The 25,583-nt window shown below is 41.0% G+C and overlaps 1 protein-coding gene across 1 annotated transcript in view; it reads right to left on the reverse strand.

Moving 5' to 3' along the window:
* Nucleotides 1–25,583, reverse strand: part of CTNNA3 (catenin alpha 3) — a 1,121,082-nt gene that overhangs the window by 896,238 nt on the left and 199,261 nt on the right. Inside the window, exons 6-7 of the mRNA XM_058187693.1 lie at nt 24,823–25,086; nt 184–387 (exon numbers count right to left, since the gene is read on the reverse strand). Of these exons, the coding sequence (XP_058043676.1) occupies nt 184–387; nt 24,823–25,086 (468 nt within the window). The remainder of the gene's footprint in view (nt 1–183; nt 388–24,822; nt 25,087–25,583) is intronic.

Genomic DNA, 25,583 nt, shown 5'->3' on the forward strand with positions numbered 1-25,583 from the left:
GCATAACAGGACCTTTCAAATCATTTGCCAACTTTCCACATATACAAAATGACAAGAACTGTTTGAAAACCAGTACTAAATAAAAGATGCCACTAACTATTGGGTTAACTTTACTTTGGAGACAATGTAGAAAATATACAGATTTTTAAAAAAACAACAACAATGGAACAGTCACTAACTTACGTTATTCATGTACTCTGAAAGAAGATCTTGAAGAGCTTGGCGGATGGCATTACACTCGGTGATGATGCGCTCACGGTGAAGATCACGAGTAGAGGAGGAATCGGCTAATAAAGCAGCTCCACTGATAATTCCCTCCAACCGTTTTTCAAGTGATGGTCTTATTTGGTCTTCACTTACAGTGAGAGAATCCAAGGCAACCAAACTCTAGGAAAAGAAATTAAAAAGAATATCAAGGAAGCTTAGATTAAACTGTAGGAAGACGTTGAAAATGCTCATCCGTAAACATCTGGGCTATCTAGAAACATCAGCTCCAACAATAGCGTCATATAACATTGAGTTCCTTCAACAGAAGCAGGTTAGTTACTTGAGAGTTCTTTTGGATTGGTGTTTCTTACTGGAACACCAGTAAGAAAGTAGAACACATTAATCTAAGCTGGGCAAAGGTTCTACCAGTAAGAAGGTAGAAGGTAGAAACTTCTTACTGGTAGAACCTTTGCCCAGCTTAGATTGGTGTGTTGTAGTCCATCAGCAGCCTACCAAGCTGGCAACGGAGTCGGACAGTGATGAGGCTGAGGTGGGGCCAGGGCCATCAGGGAGTGAGATGCGGACTCCAGAGCCTCCAGAGACTGATAGTAGTGAGGCAGAGGAACAGGAGGAGCCTGTTCCTAATGCACGCATGAGAAGAGCTGCCAGAAGGCAAGAGCAACTCAAGCAGAGAGGACAACTTGGGAGTAGGGCCAAGAGATGATTGGCCCCTCCCATAAGGCTTAAAACAGAGCAGCACCGGCGTTTCGGCTTTGCCGGAAAACAACGTTGTAGCTGCGTCTTCTGCTTCATCTTCTGCTTTGTATACATGTTTGTTTTTGTGACTTCTGGACGTTTGCCAGGAAGGGCCTTTGGCAGTTTGCCTAATTGGACTAAGGTTTGTGAGATGACTGAGGAATTTGTGTTGGGAGGCATTTGTTTTACTTTGAGTTGAACGATGCTGGGAATGAAGTAATTCCCAGCTGTTCGAATAAAGTTTGTTTTTCCACGGACTAAGTTTATTACTACCTACTTGGGCCTGGGTCACAACATAGTGTCCAAGTTCAGCTGAACCTGGACTTGGTCTGGAGTCCTGGTTATGGTGACCCATGTCCTTATCACTATGCAGATCGACTACTACAACACACTCTCTATGTGGTGCCTTTGAAGATGGCCTGAAATCTACAATTGGCATAAAGTATAATAGCCAGGTGCTTATAGCATAGTATATAGTAGTACTGATTCAGTTGTTTCACTAGATAATCATAGGCTTCCAAATCCAATTTAAAGTGCTGTTGTTACATTCAAATCCATTTCTACCATTGTTTGGGGGTGTATTAGGTATTGTCTTCTCCAGAATTGTTCTGAACATTCTGTTAGGTCCTCTGCTGTTTTGTTATGGTCCATCAAATCAACCAGACTCCTAGTCACTGTACAAACAAGTCCATGCAGTTTTCTCGACAACATTTTTAGATGTAAGTTGTCAGGACTTCATTCCTAGGACTCTTTAGGATAGAGTAGAATAGAAGGGAAGGGAAGGGAAGACCTTGGAGGTCTTCTAGTCCAACCTCCTGCTTAGGTAGGAAACCCTAAACCACTTCAGACAAATGGTTATCCAAGATCTTCTTAAAAATTTCCAGTGTTGGAGCATTCACAATTTCTTCCATTACTTGTTCTAACTGTCAGGAAATTTCTCCTTAATTCTAAGTTGCTTCTCTCCTTGATTAGTTTCCACCCATTGCTTCTTATCCTACCCTCAGGGGCTTTGGAGAATAGCTTGACTCCCTCTTCTTTGTGGCAACCACTGAGATATTGGAACATTGCTATCATGTCTCCCCTAGTCCTTCTTTTTTTTAAACTAGACATATCCAGTTCCTGCAACCATTCTTCATGTTTTAGCCTCCAGTCCCCTAATCATCTTTGTTTCTCTTCTCTGCACTCTTTCTAGAGTCTCTACATCTTTTTTACATCGTGGCGACCAAAACTGAATACAGTATTCCAAGTGTGGCCTTACCAAGGCATTATAAAGTGGTACTAACACTTCACGTGATCTTGATTCTATCCCTCTGGATTGAGAAAGAGTAAGAAACCAAAGGCTAGCTAATATGCCTAAGGCAGGACTAAAACTCACATAACCTCCCAGTTTTTAACTACTCTGTGGAGTTCACATTTTTTAACTTTGTCCAATCATTTATTGTGGTGACTGAGCCCATTTTTTTCATTTCTATCTTTGCTATTTATTCATAATGTTACTATGCTTTCTTGCTATTTTTATTTTAATATTTAACTTCACTTCAAATCATAAAAGGAGAAAGGACAAAATTCACATAAAGATATTCATGCCAACAAATTCATGCCAGCCTTACTCATATTTGAATGTTTTCCCCCTGCTTTTGGTTCTCCTTTACTTTCATTTAAAAAAAAAATCAGTAACAACAAAAATCAAGTAAAATTGAACATTCTTATTCAGATGACATTAAATTAGTCATTTCAGAGCAACAAGAAAAAACATAATTTTGCATAAAATTAAAAAAAGATGAATCCGTTTGAGGAATATCTATGTTGTGTCTGCGCCCCCCGAGTCGGGCCTCCTGCCAGAAAGTGACTTGGAAAGTGAGGGGGAAGGGCCGTCAGGGCTTACCTCAGGAACACTGGCTTCCCTGGCTTAGCTCCAGGAGCCAGAGGCAGGCCAGGTGGAAGAGATAATGAGGCCTCCGTCCCCTGACTCTTTCCCCCCCCCGGCCACACCTCCAGACCCAGGCAATCAGGCCTGGCTGGACCCTAGATTTCGTAGGCAGGAGAGGTGGGAACAACAGAAGCAAGGCTGGGGCAGGCCTAGGAAGTGCTGAGTCATGGAGCCACACCCCACAGGATATAAAGGCAGCAAGAGCTGCTGTGCCTCTTCGTAGCAGGCAAATTAACTGCTTAATTGAGTTGAAGTACTGTTTGTTCCTGGGTGACTCATCGGCGTTGAGGAAGATAACAGAGACACTTGGCAGATGCTCGCTATTTTGTTGCCAGAGCTGATAGTGCCGGCTAATTAAGCCATCACTCGGACGGAGGCGAGGGGGGACAGAACAATCTACTTCATGTTAATGGCATTATGCAGCGACAACTGAAATAGAAGTTTGGATTTCATCTGAAGTCTTTTACATCTACACACGAATCCCTGAGCCTCATGCATCCCCCTTTCAGACCATAATGGATATTTTAAATCCAACTGAAACTTAAGGAATCCATTTTACCTCTTACATCTACACAAATTAGACCGACTTTATTTCTATTCCTGAATTGTAGCCCTTGATATGCTTGGCAAGCCTTCAGGTCTATCAAGTTGAATACTAAATTATCTTAGGCTACAATACCCTTTATTCTTGATCCTTGGCCACTCTAACTCGAGCTATTGGGCATTGAAGTTCAAAACTATAAAGGAATCGAGGTTGGGGGGATAGTAGTCTAAGTGGAAATAATAGAACATAATAGGTTTTCCTCAAGTATTTTCATAATCTTATTTCACTACGTGATTTACTGGTAAAGGAAGTTAGCACCCACCCCTCTCCTGGAAGAATAAAATATTCTAGGAAATACTAAAAAGGCAGAATATTATATTTCCCTGGATTAGAAATGGAGAAACATGTTTTTTAAAGGCAGGAAGCAGACTCACTCTTAATAGCCTCCACCCTCCTCAATAGACCACAGCAGAGGTCAGCACTTAAGAGATAAAGAGATAGCTAGGTCTATTCATAAGCAAGTGCCCTCACCCAAGATCCAACAAAGATAGGATTAGCCCTCTACCCATCTAGCAACAGAACTCACCACATGGCACCTGGGGAGATTGCATCACCCAGCAAGGCTCAACCAAGCCTGGGACTCAATAGACAACCTACAAAGTTACCCCTGCATGGCCCCATGGGAGTATGACAATCAAGCAGAATACAAGCTCAAATTCAAAGCCCAACAGAGAGTATAAATCTATCTATCTCTCACCCATGTGCTTTTTTTGCCTAGGACCTCAAAACCATGTGGTCCTGTCCACCATTAAACCATCTTTTCCAGCAGTCTCCATGTTTCCAGTGTCTTTCTCCCCACTTGGAACTGAACCCAGAAGGACATTTCTTCCAACACTGGTTATCACTATCATCTATCAATGTCAACCTAGCTGGAGGCAGGGGTAAGGGATTGCAAGTAATGGGAGTTGTTATTCCAGCACCAAGCTAGGGAAGGTTAATTTATTCTAATGTTCAAGATATGAAATTTTCAAGATACTGATAGGAAACAGAAACAATGTTAAGCAAGGCTCTTTCTTTCTCTTTGTATATTAAAAGGAAGGCTGAAAATCATTTTGAACAATGTATGGGTAAATAACTTCACATTGAAGTTCTCCTCTGCTGTCAATAATTTTGTGCTGTACACTCATAGGAACAAGGTTACACTGGTGCTATGTTGCATGCTTTCAATGTCAAGTGATAATTCTCTATTCAGGCTTTTAAAATACTCAAATACTATTTCTTTCTCCTCCAAGACTCAAACCTGGCTACCACGCACGCAGTGGCAAAATTCTGTGTTGCTGCAGTGTCCACAAGAAAAAAATGGTTACAGAATTATACATGTCAACTTGTGCCAATTTTTTGGAGAGATCTATAACAATTTTTGGAAAAAATACATTTACTCACATTCTTATCAGCTCTCCACTCATGTAAATTAGGCAGTGATACTAACGGTTTGAGATCATGTATTTTCATAACAGGGAGGTTATTATTCACGATTAATGTCAGTATTATTTTTAATTTATTGTGTGTCTATTGCTGGTCGATGACCGTAATAAAGTTTCTGTTCTGTTCTGTTCATCATCATCATAGGAGTTGGAAGGGACCTTGGAGATCTTCTAGTCCAACCCCCTGCCCAGGCAGGAAACCCTAGACCACTTCATTCTCTTCTCTTCTCTTCTCTTCTCTTCTCTTCTCTTCTCTTCTATTCTATTCTATTCTATTCTATTCTATTCTATTCTATTCTATTCAAATACTATTTAAATTTATTGGATTGCAATTATATTGGATGAGTTCACTGAATAGCTATTTTTCCTAAAACACAATTCCTGTTTTCAGGCTTAATCTGATAGGCTAGACAGAAAACAGAAAAAAATAGATGGTAGCATACTACCATTCCTCTCTCCAGAAAAAGCCAGTGCTTATAAATTATCCTGCGGATATTATTTTTGAAAGTAACATCACATATATCTAGTGGTGGGATTCAGCCAGTTTGCACTAGTTTGGGAGAACCGGTTGTTAACGTTCTGAGCAGTTTGGTAAACCGGTTGTTGGAAGAAATCATTAAGGCAGAGAACCGGTTGTTAAATTACTTGAATCCCACCACTGCATATATCCCTAAAATAAGAAAAACAAGTCTCTTGGAAGTTGCTGAATCAATGGATCTTTGATGGGAAATGATTTCATCAGTTTAAGAATCATGCTGCATCAAACAAACTGATCTTAGATGTATTTTTTTCAGCGGAATAGTTCATTTCAAGTTCTACAAATGTCAGCTCTTTTCTAATTTTCTTGCATGTGAATGAGTCCTTGTTATTAAAAATGCAGCCCCTTGTCTTTGAAACTAGATTTAATGTAAATTTTAGACACTGTTGTCCATACATTCGCCCATTTATCTAGCATTATATTATGCCCAACATTTATTTTTTTTGGCCCATTTGATCACACACTCTTTAACATATCTCTTCACATGGTAACAGCTGCGAGGATTGTGACTTACCAAACACTGGAAAGAGAAAGAGATGAGGCTGAAGAGTGGGTTTTCAAATTGACTGAATTAGCAGAGATGGCGAAATTAACTATTTTGATTACAGATAATGGGCTAAACATAAGAGACTGGACACCATTTGTGGACTTTCTACGTGCTAAGTATAATAAATACAATGAATTTATTTAGGAGAGGAAAATTTATTGCTTTTTCTTTTCTTTCAGCACCCAGCCAGGGTGGATCCTACATGTTAAATGTTAAATTTAATTGGCCACTTTTCAACACTGGGGTTTTTTTCTTTTTAGTTGTTGTTAGGGTTGAATGTAGGTTTTTGTTTTCTTTCATTTGGTTTGTTTGTTTTACTGTTTCATATTTTATTTTCTGTGCACTGAATACTGTCGCCCTGCCTATTTAACTGACCGTATTTTTTGGAATATAAGATGCACTGGACTATAAGACGCACTTTTTGGGTGAGGAAAACAAGAAAAAAAAATCTGCCTCCCAGCAATTTTGCCTCGTTGCAACAAACAGCAAACAGCCTGCTTTACTTTCATTTTCGTTTTCAGCATAGCTTGATTAGCACAAGAAAAAAAAATCTGCTCCCAGCAATTTACCTCCTTGCAGCAAGCAGCAGAGGCCTGTGCAGCAGTAGGCAATGGCAATCCCTGCAGCCTGAAACAGCTGAGAGTCGGGAGGCCGATCCAACGAACAATCAACTTGTGCTAATTAGGCTGTGCTGAAGCTGAAATGGGCTGTTTCTTCTTGCTGCTTGTTGCAAGGAGATAAATTGCTGGGAAGCAGAGGCCAAAGGGTGGGGGCCAGTGGGTGGGCGGGGCTACATTCGGTGTATAAGACGCACCCAAATTTTCATCCCTTTTTAGGGGGGGGAAAGGTGCGTCTTATACTCCGAAAAATACGGTATATGCAGAGCACATCATGAGAAAGGCTGGGCTAGAAGAATTAAAAGTTGAAATTAAGATTGCCGGGAGAAATATTAACAACCTCAGTTATGCAGATGATACCACTCTATTGGCAGAAAGTGAAGAGGAACTAAAGAGCCTCTTGATGCGGGTGAAGGAGGAAAGTGCAAAAGTTGGCTTGAAACTCAGCATTAAGAAAACTAAGATCATGGCACCTGGCCCTCTCAATTCCTGGCAGATAGATGGGGACGAAATGGAGGTAGTGACAGATTTTATTTTCCTGGGCTCCAAGCAGATGGGGACTGCAGCCAAATTAAAAGATGCTTGCTCCTGGGGAGGAAAGCTATGGCAAATCTAGACAGCTTATTAAAAAGCAGAGACATCACCCTACCAACAAAAGTATGTATAGTCAAGGCTATGGTTTTCCCAGTTGCAATGTATGGCTGTGAAAGTTGGACCATAAGAAAGGCTGAGCATCAAAGAATTGAGGCCTTTGGTGCTGGAGAAGACTCCTGCGAGTCCCTTGGACTGCAAGGCAAACAAACCGGTCAATCTAAGAGGAGATCAACCTTGGCTGCTCTTTAGAAGGCCAGATCCTGAAGATGAAACTCAAATACTTTGGCCACCTAATGAGAAAGAAGGACTCACTGGAGAAGAGCCTAATGCTGGGAAAGATTGAGGGCAAAAGAAGAAGGGGACGGCAGAGAACGAGATGGCTGGATGGAGTCACTGAAGGAGTAGGCATGAATTTAAATGGACTCCATAGGATGGTAGAGGAAGAGGAAAGCCTGGAGGAACGTTGTCCATAGGTTCACAATGGGTCGGACACGACTTCACAACTAACAACAACAACAATTTTATTTTCTATGATAAAACAATAAATATAAAGAAAAAATGCAGCCTCTTATAATAGGAATTCACAAATTCAGGACTGTTGTGTCTCGCTCGCTCCCCCTGCCGCAGCCGCGCCCCTCTTATCTCCTGCTGGACACTGATAGTTCGGAAGAATGTCCTGGCATGCCTCCAGCCCCCAGCCCTGGCACCATGCCTGGACAGGCCGAGCAAGACGAAGGGCCTGACGTGCCTTCAGCCCCCAGTCCTGGCACCATGCCCAGGCAAATGGAGCAACTAAACCCCTCCCCCACAGCATGTGAGCCTGAAGAATGTGAAGCCAGTCATGAGCTCAGATTACCAACAGCTGGAGGCTGGAGAGATCCTCGCTTCCGGAGAATTGAGAGGCGACGTCAGTAAAAAGAAGGGAGGGGCAGGCCTGGCTAAGTGCTGAGTCATGGAGCCACACCCCATGGCCTATATAAAGGATCTGCTTTCTGGCATTCTCTGAGTCAGGCAAAATCTAACTTGGATTGCTGAAGTCACTTCCTGGTCTCCTGCCTGCCTTGAGAACTCTGATAGGACTTTGGCAGAGCTGCAGAGGCACGCTTGATACGGACTTCCCCGACCCGGCCGTCAGCAGAGGAGTGGGACACGACAGGACTATGGCTGCCCGTGTTGCCGAATTATTAGAATATGGCAAGATATATTGCTTCCAAATGCCCAGGGCCACTAATCAAATACCTATCTAAACTCTTTAAAGCAACTTCATCTTTTCCAAGGATCACACAGCTGAGAAAGGAAACCAGGGAAAAGACACAGCTGCTTTAAACAGATGCAGACAGGTGCTATAATTGCACTGCTGCAACCCTTTTTGAAACTAAACCCAAAGCATCACACAGTTGTAACAGATATCATTTCGTGAGTTTCATTAATTCAGCAAGGATTTTGACTACTGGAGTATTTTGTTCAACAAACATGTTTTATTATTTCACTATTTCTCTTTGTTGCTCGCTCTTGTGTATATGCATGTATGTATGTAAGGTAAAGGTAAAGGTTCCCCTCGCACATATGTGCTAGTCTTTCCCGACTCTAGGGGGCAGTGCTCATCTCCGTTTCAAAGTCGAAGAGCCAGCGCTGTCCAAAGACGTCTCCGTGGTTATGTAGCCGACATGACTAAACACCAAAGGCGCACAAAACGCTGTTACATTCCCACCAAAGGTGGTCCCTATTTTTCTACTTGCATTTTGTACATGCTTTTGAACTGCTAGGCAGAAGCTGGGACAAGTAACGGGAGCTCACCCTGTTACGCGGCACTAGGGATTCAAACCGCTGAACTGCCGATCTTTCAATCAACAAGCTCAGCGTCCTAGCCACTGAGCCACCGCATCCCGTATGTGTATGTTAAATCTGTTAAATTCTGTTTCTTCCAAAATGATAGATAGCTTTGTTTTAACAAAACAAAAAAAAATACAAACCATATAATGTGCAAATTAAAGAGAGCAGCTCCTAATTCATGAAAATTGCAACAGGCATTATAAATTCATAAAGTTATTAACATTCCTTCATCGTGGGTTTTTTTTCCCTCTTGAAACTTTTCACAGCAGGGCGGTTATGGTTGATTGCAAAGGGGAACTTTAGCGTTGGAACGCCAGACTCAATTGGGAGCCTTTTCCAATTACAATGGAAATGCTTGAGAATTAGTAACATTTAATGAAAGAGGGTTAACATCATTGCCCAGAGGATCATTGGTTGCCCTCTCCCCTCTTTGGAAGAGCTTTATAGCTTTCGTTGCCTTAAGAAAGTTCAAAACATTCTTAAAGATCTATCTCATCCTGGACACCCATTTTTTTTTTGAACTATTACCATCTGGCAGACAGTACAGGACAATAAAAACAAGGACAAATAGGTTGAAAAATAGCTTCTATCCCAGAGCAGTAACTATATTGAACTCTACTGGATAGTGTATTATTAATGCAGTATCAGGAGTTTTCAATTCAATTGTATAGAATGTGAAGAATGTGTGCTTTTGTTTTATTTTAATAGTTTTCTTATGAATGATGTACACTGTAGATGGCTTTTAATTTCATTGTACGAGAATAAAGTAAACTAAAGTCACACTCTCATTTCATCTCTAAATTGAAACTCAGGGCTGCTTCTACAGTATAGGACAGGTCAGAAAGACACCGCAAAGGTCTATTTGTCCAACTCTGTCATCAATTTTATTTTAGCATGTTTAGAAGCCGATGGATACTTCAAGGTAAGTGGCTCACAGAGGAAAAGCCAGTTACTAGGTTGATAAATATTCAGGTGACATGTATGACTTACGTTAACATTTCTAAAACCTCTTAGCCAGTCCACAACATTTCAAAGCTTGTCATGTTTAGGAACTGACACTGCAGTTTAATTTAAGGCAAGTACCACTTTATAGTTAAAACCCTCTTGGTGACATTTGTTGAGCTTACTCAGGCAGTGCTCTCACGGATGTCCCAAGTCCCCTTAATTTTCTTTATAGTTTATTTGTGTGCTGCAGAAGAAAAGATAAATCCTATGGAGAAAGGCAATGAAAACTCAGACAAGATCACAGAGATAAGGACATTTCAATGCCTCAAATCCCGAAATGTTAAAAGCAATCGTTTTTCTTTTGGTAAAAGCACAGATGTGAAAACTGAACAGGAAGAAAAAGCAAAAGTAAGCAAATAGATTTATTTTCATTTTTTTTTTATTAAAAATATCACAGAGTGCAAGAAAAACAATCAAGGGTGAAATACAGGTGATGAACAGAATCTCACATAGTCCTTGACTTATAACCAGTGATGGGTTTCAAAATTTGTTACTACCGGTTCTGTGGGTGTGGATTGGTGGGTGTGGATTGGTGGGCGTGGCAGGGGAAGGATACTGTAAAATCTCCATTCCCACCCCACTCCAGGGAAAGGTTACTACAAAAATCCACATTTCCTCCCAATCAGCTGGGACTCGGGAGGCAGAGAATAGATGGGGGCGGGGCCAGTCAGAATTTTTACTACCGGTTCTCTGAACTACTCACAATTTCCGCTACCGGTTCTCCAGAACTGGTCAGAACCTGCTGAAACCCACCTCTGCTTATAACAGTTCATATAATGACCATTCAAAGTTATATTGGCACTGGAAAATGTGACTTCTGAATGTTTTCAAAGTTACAACCTTTACGGCAAGGGTCTCCAACCTTGGCAACTTTATGACTTGTGGACTTCAACTCCCAGAATTCCTCAGCCAGCAAAGCTTGGAGGTTGGAGGTTGGAGACCCCTGCTTTACTGCATCCCCATGATCATGTGATCAAAATCCAGATGCTTAGCAACTGGTTCATACGTATAATGCCTGCTGTGTCCTCAAGGTCATGTGATCTCCCTTTTGCCACCTACTGTCAAGCGAAGTCAGTGGGGAAGCTATATTCACTTAACAGCCCCACGTTACTAACTTATCAGCTGCAGTGATTCACTTAACAACCTGTGGCCAGAAAGTTCGTAAAATGGAGCAAAAATCAAGACTTAACACATGTCTCACTTAACAACAGTAATTTTGGCCTCGATTGGGGTCGTAAGTCGGAGACTATCCCTACTTTGGGCAAGTTGGTATAAATGGGTGAAGGAGTAGAAAACAACGACCACGCTTGGCAAGCAAACTTGGAAGATGATGCATAAAAGAGATGAAAAGAATATGAGATATTTCAGGAACGTCCTTGAAAGAGCTATACATTTTTATTAGGATAAATCAAAATGCAAAAATGATCCCTGCAATAGCCTGACTTGATAGTATCTATCTATTATGCCGAAGGCAGTACAATAAATTATAGCAAGAAAGACTATGATAATTTACCTGCCTAAAACTGTTTTGGTATTAGAACTGGTTAATTAAAGCATTACAGCACTGGATAATACAGAGTGGGGGGAAAAAACAAATGAATTTTTTAATGAGAAATGAAAACATGTATTCAAATATATTTTCATGTCCTTTGGGGAGTTTGCTTGCTGTATTACAAATAGTAGCTTCTAACTATAGACTGCATTTCAAGGAGAATCTTCCAGAGAGGCTCAAGGCTGTTCAAAGTGATCCAGATTCCAGTTTCCTCAATAAGTAGCTAAGGCATATAAATATGTTCATGCCAACAATTAACTTATAAGGGCCCCTAAAGACCACTGTTTTGCAATCCCTCCGATGATTACAATCTCTCTATTTCTTTGCCACCTTAAAAAGAATGGTGGTGAGGAACTTGCTTAAGAATCTATTTTTTGCAGCTGATTGATTTTAACAACTATTGACAGATGTCCAGTATTCCATATTAAGCAAGCTGGATAGAGACATTGGCACTGCAGCTCTAGAAACTCTGAGATGAAAAAGGTGATTTTTCCAGGATTTGGAAGAATAAACTGAAGCTGAACTTGGACACAGTGGAGTTATTACTCATCCAGCCCTTGGTTATCAACAGCCGTGGTTGCACAGTAGTTCGAGTGCAGTACTGCAGGTTACTTCTGCTGACTGCTGATTGCCAGCAGTTTGGCAGTTCAAGTCCCACTGGTTCAAGGTTGACTCAGCCTTCCATCTTTCCGAGGTGGGTAAAATGAGGACCCAGATTGTTGGGGGCAATAGGCTGACTCTGTAAACCGCTTAGAGAGGGCTGTAAAAGCACTGTGAAGTGGTATATAAGTCTAAGTGCTATTGCTATTACTGTATGGATTCTGGGGGCTCCTCATCCGGATTTAGGAGATATATCTGATCTGGATGAGAATTGCCCTCCATTAACGAAAGAGGTAGAATCCAGGAATCCTCTGGAACAGTTCAATTCAAATGCCACTAGGAGAGACTTTTATCAAGTCTGAATTAATGCAACATGTCATTCATGGAACAACTTGTGACGATGGCCCATGGACTCCTCCATAGGCTCCCCATTATTTTAATACTGAAATAGCTTCACTGGTTACCAGTAGTATTCTGAACTGTAATCTTTTTTTAATCATTCAAGGGACTTAAATGACTGCCCATTTTATGTGCCATAGCTCTGAGTGGCATATGCCAACTGTTGTGGTCCACCAGCAGCCTGTGGAGCTGGCAACGGAGTTGGATAGCGATGAGGCTGAGGAAGAACATGGGCCAGTCCTGGAGGCTGGGAAAGGCCCGGATGAGGGCTCTGCCTCGGAGGCAGAGATGGGGCCAGGGCCTATCTGGGAGTGATGTGCGGACTCCAGAGCCTCCAGAGGCTGACAGTAGTGAGGCAGAGGAACAGGAGGAGCCTGTTCCGAATGCACACATGAGAAGAGCTGCCAGAAGGCAAGAGCAGCTAAAGTAAAGAGTTTACTTTAGCTGCTCTTGCCTTCTGGCAGCTCTTGACTGGCCCCTCCCATAAGGCTTAAAAGACCAGCAACGGCGTTTGGGCTGTTTGTTGGAAAACAATGTTGATAGTCTTGTTCCTTGTCTTGCTGCATTTATTTCTTGTCGGCGTCTTCCGCTTCTGAACTTTTGCTAAGAAAAGCCTTTGGCAGTTTGCCTAATTAGACCAAGGTTGGTGATAAGACTGAAGAATTGTGTTATGAAGAATTTGCTTTGATTTAGTTTGGACGATACTGAGAATGAGTTAATTCTCTGCTGTTCTAATAAAGTCTGTTTGTTTTTGAATTGATTGCATTTACTACTACCTACTTCGGCCTGGGTCACAACACCAACAATGATAAAACATAAAAGAAACAGTAGAAGAGAGTATCCAAAAAAATGACTCCCCTGCTCTAAAACAATTGTCCATAATAGTAAGTCATTTTTAAGGTCTTCTGGAAAGCTAGAAATGGGGGGGGGGTGTTTTCTGAATCACTGGGGGAAGGGCAGAGGCCACTACTGAGAAAACATGTTTCCTGGGTCCTGCTAGATGACAACATTTAAAGTAAGGGCTCAGGGATGGGCTTCAAAAATTTTAGCAAGGGGTTCTCTGCCCAGTTGCTGGGTGGGCATGGCCATGGTGGGTGTGGCCTAGTCGTCCTCCTGCACCACGGGGGGGGCGTTTTTGCCCTCTTCAGGCTCCGGAGGCTTTCCTTGAGCCTCCGGGAGGGTGAAAATGGCTTCCCCAGGCTCCATAGGCCCTCTGGAGGCCAGAAATGGACCCGTTTCCAAACTTCTGGTAAGCCCATTTTTTGCCCTCCCCGAGCCTGCGTGCATGCCCTGCACTTACCTGCATCCAAAACGGGCCACATGAGGACTCCTTGGAGGGGCGGGGTGGGAGGGGCGGAGCCAGCCAGAAGTGGGATTTGAGGGTTTTCTGAACTGCACAGAATCTTAGCTAGAGATTCTTCCGAACCCCTGCGAACTCCCAGCAGCTCACCCCTGTAAGGGCCTAGAATTTGCTCACCCTATATCTGACTTGGTGGAGCAGACAGAGAATCCCAGGGAAGGGCAGTTCTGCAGATACAGTAACTTGATCCTGTGCCATGCTGGGCTTTAGTGATAACCAGCACCTTAAACTGCATCCAGAAGGGGGCGGGAAACCTGGAAGTCACTGCAGCTCATGCAGCAGTATAACACAATCTAAACAAACAAAGGAGTGTATGAATGTGTGCATGCCACTGCCAGTTGCTGGTTCAGTTGTAATTTCAGGATGGTAGGGAAAACCCAAAGCCATTCTGTCTTGCTAGATTTAAATTGAGCTGGTTCCTCTCTATCTACACTCTCACACCTTCTGGGTTCTGGGTCAGCATTTGTTTTTGTTTTTGAATTTTTTTTTATTTTGTTTCTTATACACATATTGTAAATGTACATTCTCTTATTCATAATAAGACTATTGACTTTGGAAGGACATGATTTGCAACTAGGTTGGCACGCTTTCTTATGGTACAGGAAAAATAGGATACATGGATACTTCCAGAGACACTGTGTAAGGAATGGTTTGTTAACAGTATGGGAAAGAGTGAAAGAAAAACATTATCTGGAAATACCAATGTGGCTTTCAACAGTAGAAGCATTGACACATCCAAATATGATTAACATGGATAATATTGCAAGATACAAAGACATCTTAACAGAGAAGGGAGAACGAAAACAGAAACAAGATCTAGAAAAACAAGGAATCGAGACTGATTGGTATACACGACTGCAAATATAATCAAGATATGATAAAGACTTGAAACAGCATGGTTTTAATTTGGGAGAATCAGAGTTGGATGAGATAATGATTGGAAAGGATGAAAAAATGATTAAATAACTACTTATTGCAAATTAAACTAGAAGATGAAGAAGTAAAAGAGACAATGATAACATGGGCGAAAAACTTTGGTTGTACAATAGAATTAGAGTGATGGCAACAACTATGGGAAAAGAATTATAAATTAACAATGGCAACTGCATATAAAGAAAATTTATATAAAATGTTTTATAGATGGCATATGCCACCAGAAAGGCTAGCAAAAATGTTTAAGGAAAAATCAGCTAAATGTTGGAAATGTTTGCATTTGCCGGGATCATATTATCATATGTGGTGGTCATGTACAGAAGCAAAAAATTATTGGTTTAGAATACAGACATGGTTAGAGGAAATGTTACATAAATGTATAGAATTAAAACCAGATATTTTTTTATTGGGTATTTTGCCAGAGAGATATAGCAAAGAAGATACGTATTTAATCATACACATAATAACAGCAGCAAGAATTGTAGTTGCGCAAAATTGGAAGATAGAAAAAATCCCATCAGAAGGTGAAGTAATAAAAATGCTTTAGACCAGAGGTGAAATGCTCCCGGATCGGATGGGATCACACGATCTGGTAGCGATGGCGGTTGCTGGTTCGGAGGACCAGTAAGAAAAATCCCTGGCCCCGCCCCACCTGCCTCTGCTGAGCCGTACCATCTGTAGAGGTTAGTTTTTTTTTTTACTTTTAAAAGCTGGTTTTGCTTCAGCCGAAACAGGCCTTTAAAAGTAAAAAACAGCAGAACCTTACTTGTACTCTTACTTGTAGAAAACATGTTTTCTACAAGTAAGAGTAGAGATTCTAAGGCACTTACCTGATTATTGATGAACGCATGGCTCTCTTTCCAGTCCGAAAGCAGTTTCAGTTTCAGCCCAGACAGAATCAATCGCTCAGCCAATCTATTTCCTCGGTGATCAACTGACTGGCTTTGCTGACTGAGGAACTCTGGGATTTGCAGTCCACAATAAAATAAAATAAAATAAAATAATAAAATAAAATATTTGTGCAGCTTTCTGAGATTTGGTGTGTTTCTGTAGTGTTTCACTCTAACTACACAAACACACAAAATCTCAGAAAGCTGTATTGTGTGTGTGTGTGTGTGTTAGTTGTGTGTGTGTAAAGTTGTGAAAGTTGGTTTTTGAGCTTTTTGTGGCTGTGTGAAGTGTGAAGTACAGCTGCTTTTACATTGTGTGTGAGTCAGTTGTGTTGTGTTGTGTGTGTGTAAAGTGTGAAAGTTGGTTTTTGAGCTTTTTGTGGCTGTGTGAAGTGTGAAGTGCAGCTACTTTTACATTGTGTGTGAGTCAGTTATGTTGTGTTGTGTGTGTGTAAAGCGTGAAAGTTGGTTTTTGAGCTTTTGTGGCTGTGTGAAGTGTGAAGTGCAGCTGTTTTTACATTGTGTGTGAGTCAGTTGTGTTGTGTTGTGTGTGTGTAAAGTGTGAAAGTTGGTTTTTGGTACCTCTTATTGTTTTTTTAAACTTTGTTTATTATTTTTATTATTTATTGTTATTGGCCACACCCACAAGCCATCTGACCACCAAGCCACGCCCACCAATTAAGCCACACCCACAGAACAGGTAGGGAAAATTTTTAGATTTCACCCCTGCTTTAGACTGTGTAGAAATGAACAGACTAACACTAAGAATAAAAGATAAAGAGGAATTGGTGTATTTCAAGACATGGGGAAGATTCTATGTATGGTTAGAAAAGAAATATAAATAAAAGATGATAGATTAATAAATTAGACAAGATAAAAATAAATGAGGGAGAAGACAAAAAAATAGAAACTCAGGGCAAATGGAAAAGGGGGGATGGGGGAAAGAAAGAATGTTATTATATAAATGTACAATTATGATGATAGATGTGTAATGGGGTAAAATTGAAAAGAAACTGAAAAGAAAGTATATATTAATGGAAAATTGGGGCTGCTCGGATATCAAATAGGGGGAATATTGGACAACAAAGGAGAAAGAAAGGAGAGCAGAATAGAGGGTAAGATAGGAGAGGAGAGGGAGAGAGAGGAATGGAAGAAAGGGAAAAGAAGAGGAAGAAAGGATAGGGGAAAAGAGTAGGAGAGAAGGTTAGAAAGGGGGAAAAGGGGAGGAGTGGGGGAAAGGAAGTGGAAGAAGGGAAGAGGAAGGAGAGGAAGAAGGAAGAAAGTGGGAGAGGAGAGAAGGTAGGGAAGGGAAAAAAAGAAGAAGGAGAAGAAGTTTTGTTGTAAAATGAGGGGAAAGAAAGGGTAGAAGAGCAACCCCGAATGTAATCAAAAATGTGGTTTTTTTAATGCTTTCTTTAGAAAAATATATATATGCCTGGGTCAGCATTTGAATGGCATCACCTGCCCAGCCAGGGTTGAAGATATATGCTGAAGATACCTGCCCCATGCCACCAAATGACCTCAGCAAACGAATTGTACCTGGCTGTTAAAGAAGGAAACTCATCCAAGAGGAATCTGAGGCTGGGTCTCTCCATCACCCGCTCACGTCACCTGGAGCCAGTCATAAAGGAAGCAGCAGAATCTCTACAAAACGTACATCCCACCCCACCCCGATGTTTATGCAATCCCCCCTTTAAAATCTGGAAAGGAATACACCAAAATATTCAGAAAATCCTAAAAAAAAAAAAATTGTACTGAAATTCCAAATATTCTCATTAGGTATAATTCCCAAAATTACAATTTACTAATATTAACAGCTGCAGGAACAAAGACCTTTGCTGACTATCAGATTGGGAGACCAAAATTGGAAAAGATGCAGCAAATGGCACAATTGACAGTACACTAGATATCCATAACACACATTTAATCCAATTTAAGCAAGGATGCCTCTCATAGGTATTACACATTATGCAGCAGATGCATTTGGAATGTGGTTTTGAGGGAGAAAGTTATGGACTAATGAAAAATAATACAGGAAAGGATTCAAAGGGCCTCTGGTGGCTCAACAGATTAATGCAGTCTGTTATTAACACAGCTGCTTGCAATTACTGCAGATTCAAGTCCCACCAGGCCCAAGGTTGACTCAGCCTTCCATCCTTTATAAGGTAGGTAAAATGAGGACCCAGATTGTTGGGGGCAATAAGTTGACTTTGTATATAATGTACAAATAGGATGAAGACTATTGCTAACATAGTGTAAGCCGCCCTGAGTCTTTGGAGAAGGGTGGGATATAAATGCAAATTAAAAAAAAATAGATACTAGCAATAATCTTTAGTACTTAAGGTAAAGCACACAATGTATATCTATGTTGTGGCTGGCAATTGGAGAAATAAAGAAAAGGGAAAGAAAAATATATAACTAGAAAGTTCTCACATTACGTTTTTTATGTTTTATTCATGCTCAGAAGTTTTCTTGATTTGTTATTCAGCTTTTACTATGCAGTGTGGACGGTTTTCCTTTGAATTATTTCCATTATATTATCTGTATATTGCTTTTTACTCTTTGTATTATTAAAATAAATATATATATTTTAAAAACCCAAATACAACCCTGTTCTTTTTCCAGCCATGTAGTTGTGTTGCGCACACTCCTCATGCTGACTGTTCATTTTTCCTGCTGGAAGCCAACCACCCTGGCTGAGACTACATCCAACAGCTACATCTCTCAGAGCCTTAATGGGACACCTGTATGTTTGACAAGGGCAATCAATTCTACTTCCTCATAGCAGACACTTAATATGGAATAAAGTGCCACTGGAATTAAAATCTGCTCACTCTTTGCTAGAGGCTCAGCACACAGGCATTATTTACCTAGGCTTTAAATGCTGTTGCTTTATTCATGCCTTTACTCATCATGTTTTAAACGCTATTTTCATGTCTATTTTTACAGCATCTTTGTAAGTAGCCAAAAGCTACTTACAAAATCCCACATAGTGATTTATGAATCGTTGTGCACCTTCCATTTTGGAGTGACAATCTTGAGCTATTTCTCCTGGAACACTAACACTGAATTAAAAACTCAACCCATACATAGATGCTCACTACGTAGTGAGAGTTGTATTATGTGTCAAGGTTCAAAGCATTCACTTTCCAAAGTAATAGATCCTGTGAAGTCAGAAGTTCAAGTGAGATGTCTCCAGGGGCGGGATTCTATTGGTTCGGACCGGTTCGGGCGAACCGGTAGCTCCAACGATCAGCTGGGAGCAAACTAGTTTGCTTTGATGATTAGCTGGGAGCGAACTGTTTCGCTCTGACAATCAGGTGGGCCCACCCACCTGCCTCTGTGTTTTATTGACCTATATCTTCTCAGCTGATTTGCGCTGCAGAGTGGATTGCCGTGCCTCAGCTGTGTTACTCCCCAGCAGTAACGTGAAAGGTAAGTTTTCGTAAAACTGCACATGCACACGAAGCATGCGATCAGTGAACCAGTTGTTAAACCGGCAGGATCTCACCACTGGATGTCTCCTAACATCCTATCCTTCAGATGTGTTGAAATATAGCTCTCAGAATCTCCAATGAGTAAAACAATGCTGGCTGGGAATTATGGGTGTTGTAGTTCATCACATCTAAAAAGCATTAAACATGGCAAAATCCTGGGAAGATTTCGAAGTGTTTTTTTAAATACACAATAGCACCAAATGCTGTTACATTGTGTAAATTTAATTTCAATTAAATATTCAATTCAGACAGGGAACTTAATAACAATTTCTATGAAAAGTTCATTCTTCCTTCTTAAATGAATTAACAGCATGAGGGAGATAGAAAATAAAGATCCATTTTAACTTATCAATAGGAATCTGCGTTGTGTTGGGCAACTCTGCACTGATCAGCTCCAAGGAGCCGCAAAGAAATCAATACCAATGAGTGAGCATTTCCCACAGACATATCTGATTAAACAGATTTTCTAATGTCCCTGCCTGAGTAATTTGTGCTTCTCACTCCAACAGAATTAATGTCTGCTAAGAAGCTTAGAACATTTAAGCTGAATGTTTAGGTAAAACAAAAATTACACTAATTTCTCAGTTTTATACAACAAGGTAAATAAATCCAACTACATTCTAACCTTCAATTCAGGATAAAGGAATGTCAATTAAGTTTTGCTGAGCCAATATCCTGACAATATTCTGGGGCAGATTTTTAAAGTATATGTCAGGCCTGGAAGCCATCTTTTGCATTGGATCTTCAGGCCTGCCACATTTACTACTGTGGGAAACTGGGAGAAGGGATGGTTTGGAGCAAGGGTGATATATAGGGACCGCCTACTGCTCCCGTGATATTTACGGGACCGCCTACTGCTACCGAATACCTCTCACCGACCCGTGCGCTCTCATAGAGAGGGTCTCCTCAGGGTGCCGTCAGCGAGGCAATGTCGTCTGGCGACGCCCAGGGGAAGGGCCTTCTCTGTGGGGGCTCCCACCCTCTGGAACGAACTACCCCCCGGACTTCGTCAGCTTCCGGACCTTCGGACCTTCCGCCGCGGGCTTAAAACATACTTATTTAATTGTGCAGGACTGAGCTAGATTTTAAATTTATGGGTTTTAATTGGCTTTTATTTTTATATTTTAATTTAACGGGCTTATAGAATAAGTTTTTTAATTGTTTTATATTGTATTTATGTGTTTTGTGTTTTTTAAGTGCCTGTGAACCGCCCTGAGTCCTTTGGGAGATAGGGCGGTATATAAATACGATTAAATAAAATAAATAATAAATAATAGTCATAATAACATTCCTTTCTCAGAGAGTCAAGGACATGTTGCCCTGCACCTGGAGGGCTGGAACTGGGAGGCATCTCCAGTTGGGATGGTGTTTGATTGGCCCATGCGATGGACATGTGGGTGCTGGGCAGGGACTTGGACTTTCTTTTGGGTGGGGAAAACCTGGAAGCTTTCAGATTCGGGTTTTCCCAGATGTGCCAATATGACATCCCTAATAAAATGGAACTTTGAGGAACTTCAAGCCTCGGAATCTTCTTTCATTGGGGGTGTTACTTGGAGCCCTGACAGCATATTCCAAATATTTTAATCTGAAATCCTAAATGGAAGAGAAATACTGTTTTGCTTCCTGCAGATCTCTCCCGACCAGAGGTGGGTTTCAGCGGGTTCTGACCAGTTCTGGAGAACCGGTAGCGGAAATTTTGAGTAGTTCAGAGAACCTGTAGTATAAATTCTGACTGGCCCTTCCCCCATCTATTCTCTGCCTCCCAAGTCCCAGCTGATTGGGAGGAAATGGGGATTTTTCAGTAACTTTCCCTTGGAGTGGAGTGGGAAGGAAAGGGAGATTTTACAATATCTTTCCCCTGCTATGCCCCCAGGCCACACACCCCAAGCCATGCCACGCGCACCATGCCACGCCCACAGAACCGGTAGTAAAAAAAAATTTGAAACCCACCACTGTTCCCGACCACCATTGCCTACAAGTTCATGAGGAGGAGGAAATGAGAGAAGGATATATTACAGAAGCCGAACTGGATAGTGAGAAAGGCCGGTAATAGTAAATTGCTAAACAGGTAGTCCTTGATGAAGCAGTTAAAACAGTCAAGGTTTCAGAAGTACCAACAGGGTATGGTCAAAAAAACGAATGGTGGGGATGTCAGCAATGCAACTAAAGCTCTGCCTTTTTTATCTGTAGACCTTTTTATCTGTAGACTGCAGAAAAAATAATTGCTACCAACCTGCCTTCCATTGAGGACCTGTATACTGCACGAATCAAGAAGAGCGCAGTGAAAATATTTGCAGATCCCTCGCATCCTGGACATAAATTGTTTCAACTCCTACCCTCAAAACGACGCTATAGAGCACTGCACACCAGAACAACTAGACACAAGAACAGCTTTTTCCCGAAGGCCATCACTCTGCTAAACAAATAATTCCCTCAACACTGTCAGACTATTTACTGAATCTGCACTACTATTAATCGTTTCATAGTTCCCATCACCAATCTCTTTCCACTTATGACTGTATGGCTATAACTTGTTGCTGGCAATCCTTATGATTTATATTGATATATTGATCATCAATTGTGTTGTAAATGTTGTACCTTGATGAACGTATCTTTTCTTTTATGTACACTGAGAGCATATGCACCAAGACAAATTCCTTGTGTGTCCAATCACACTTGGCCAATAAAATTCTATTCTATTCTATTCTATTCTATTCAGTCACCGCCTTGACTTTTCTGATCATGCCATGGAAGCACCAAATGTTCATACTGCTTTTAAGAGAAATAATTGGATTTCCACAAATAATACATACAGTAATGGGCAAAATTGTGGAAACCTTTTGGGGAAAGTATATTTTTGAGGTTTGATGGCTAATAACACCACTTTTGGGGGGGGGAGTTTCAAGATAATCATATTTCACTGCTGGAATGGCCTGGGAATAGCCCAGACCTTAACCCAGCTGAAAATCTATAGAGCCAACTAAAGAAACTTGTTAGTCAGAAACGACCCAGCAATAAAACCCAGTGAACAGAAGCAATCATTCAAGCTTGGTTTCACATTAGAACGGCTGCAGAACTAAAAGACTTGGTTCACTCCATGGGAAGACGTTGTAAGGCCGGAATTCATGCTAAAGGTTACTCAACTAAGGTTTAATTGACATGGTGATAATTTTTGTATATCTCGTTTTTTCTACGTCTTTCACTTTTCTTCTGTATACTGTAACTGCTATTCTAATAGCAAATCCTTCATAAAAGTTATGGCATTATATTCTTGATTAAATTCCATCGATATATAAAATTATGGTACTATTCCCCCCCCCCCAAAAGTGGTGTTATTAGCTAGTTTTAGAAAATACACTTTTCTCAAATGGTTTCCACAATTTTGGCCACTGCTATAAAGTTAAAAAAAAAAAAAGCAAATAAAAGCTGCAAGGCAGGTTTAGCAGCAATACCCTCCATTTAGCAAACGTTTCCCACAGTAATTATATAATCATACATACTGTATGGACCATAATTTTCCTGCACAGACCAAGACTTCCTCAGAGACATGTTTCTACTAGTTTCAAGATATTAGAGTTAAGGTTTGGCATCAAAGCTACCTCACTTTACTTTAAAGGAAAATGATGCTGAAATATAATAACATGCTATGATCTTCCTACCATAGAAAGTAAATTTCAGAATACATTTCAATGATGCTTTTAACAGCTCAATCCTATCCACTGGTCTGTCTCGTTCCTAATAAAATGATGATGACAATTTACTGTCATTAAACTATTCATTATACACCTGCAAAAGTATAGGAGCCAACAGGCCTGCAAATACCTTATACCCGTGATGGTAAATCTTTAACGTGCTGGCCTGCGTGCCAGAAGTGGCATGCGAAACCATCTTGCGAGGTATGCGTGGCCCCACTGGCCTTCGCACGCAGGGGAGTGCCGATACCCAGAAGAGCGGCAGTCCCTCACGCATGCGCGAGCCGGTGCCTGAACACCTGGATATTGGCATGGAAGCGCGCCCGACGAACAACTGGCCATCCACACAATGTCAACCCAGAAGGCCGGGTGCCGGCCTGCATATGTATTAGGGAACGCCACTCTTCCGGGTTCTGCCACTCCCCTGCGCGCGACAGCCAGCTGACCGGCGTGCATGTGATCACAGGAACGCAGAAGAGGAGCCAGTGAGGTGGCACAATCTTCATGGGATGGTTCCACGTGCCACATTTGGTACGCGTGCCATAGGGTCGCCGACACTGCCTTATACCGTTCCATTGAACAGCCTTCTGGGCCAGGAGCTTTTCCATTTTGCAACAAATGAATAGTAGAATTCCAACCTGAGTTCTAAACCAAACCCCCCTATAATCTGAATAAAACTGCAGACTGAGTCTGAAACAACATTTGCTCAAATTTTAAAAATTAGAAATATACGCCATGTCCAAACCATCAACAACGATTTGTGATTAATTGAAGAGGCTGATTAGAATATATTGCAAGAATTTTAAAAGAATGTTGAAGGGCCTATTTGACATAATCCACACTACAATAACTCAACAAAGCTTTATAAATCGTTACTTACACTTGCAACATTACGGTTTTTATTACCGACACAATGAAATGATTAAAATGTGCTGGGTTACATTTTTGGCAGTTTTCAGATTTACTTCTGATTTTGCCCAGCGATAAATTGTAGCTTAGTAGTATGAACGATATTAAGGGAGCTTTTAGACAGTGTCCTTTATTTGCATTGTACAAACAACATAGAGCAAAGGTTATTTCAGGCTCTTACCTAATGCCATTTTTTCCATAAATAAAGAAAAATGAAATACTTTTAAAGGATTAAATAGTCAATCAATTTTGCTTTATCTATTTAGCCTGCTTTAGGTATGATTTAAATTATAGGGGGAAAACAAGATAGAAAAGGCTACGAATAAGGGCTACATTAATTTGTTGATTTAACAATATGGTCCAAAGATGAAAACCGTTGAGCTATTGTATATGCTTGTAGTATCCATGCTCATGGGCAGTGGTGGGCTCTGCCGGTTTAACAACTGGTCCGGTGATTGTGTGCTTCACGTGCACATGCCGTTTTACAAATACTAACCTGTGTTACTACTTGGGAGTAACACATCTGAGGTGCGGCAATCTGTTCTGCCGCGCCAATCAGCTGAGAAGATAAAGGTAAGTAAAGCGCAGGAGCGAGTGGGCAGGCTGACCTGATCGTTGGAGCAAACTGGTTCGCTCCCAACTTATCGTCGGAGCTACCGGTTCTCCCAAACCAATCTGAACCCAGTAGAATCCCACCCCTGTTCATGGATCATCCCTAATTTTCAGGGGTCAAAGAAAACAGACCTTCCCACACACACAAAAAAAAAGAGGAAGGCATGGATGCTATTCACCAAAAATAATAATCTTGGGGAGAAGAGAGTTTTAAAAAAAATACTACAGGGCAAAAAAAAAACCCTCAACAAAATGAGATTTCTATAATAAACCCAAATCTTTAAAATAAATTAAGTTACTGAAAGATAATGTGATTGTCCTACCGCAAGTTCATCGAGTGCACTTCCAAGAGAGGCTGACTGTGGCGCCTGTTGAACTTTTGGATGTCCAATTCCTTGAGAGGCATTGGAGATGGCATCAAGAGCATTTTGTATTTCCTCACAAACAGAGTCCTTGCTGGCAGTGAGAGAGGCGACATCAGAGTGTTCCAAGCAAGCGGAGCAAACTGAATGCAGAAGAGGCGACGTCTCCTTCAGAGAAGCCCGTGCAGCTGCAATCTCATCTCGGTGACTGTTAGATTTTAAGTCCTATCAGGGAAGACAAGATGATTATTTTTAATATTATCCACATAAAAAATAAAAAATAATTGCTACCAACATAAAACATAAAACATAAAACATAAAAAATAATTGCTACCAACTTGCCTTCCATTGAGGACCTGTATACTGCACGAATCAAGAAGAGGGCCGTGAAAATATTTGCAGATCCCTCGCATCCTGGACATAAACTGTTTCAACTCCTACCCTGAAAACGACGCTATAGAGCACTGCACACCAGAACAACTAGACACAAGAACAGTTTTTTCCCGAAGGCCATCACTCTGCTAAACAAATAATTCCCTCAACACTGTCAGACTATTTACTGAATCTGCACTACTATTAATCGTTTCATAGTTCCCATCACCAATCTCTTTCCACTTATGACCGTATGACTCTAACTTGTTGCTGGCAATCCTTATGATTTATATTGATATATTGATCATCAATTGTGTTGTAAATGTTGTACCTTGATGAACGTATCTTTT

Source organism: Ahaetulla prasina, chromosome 6 (assembly GCF_028640845.1).
Source record: "Ahaetulla prasina isolate Xishuangbanna chromosome 6, ASM2864084v1, whole genome shotgun sequence".
In the NCBI taxonomy this organism is placed as follows: Eukaryota; Metazoa; Chordata; class Lepidosauria; order Squamata; family Colubridae; genus Ahaetulla; species Ahaetulla prasina.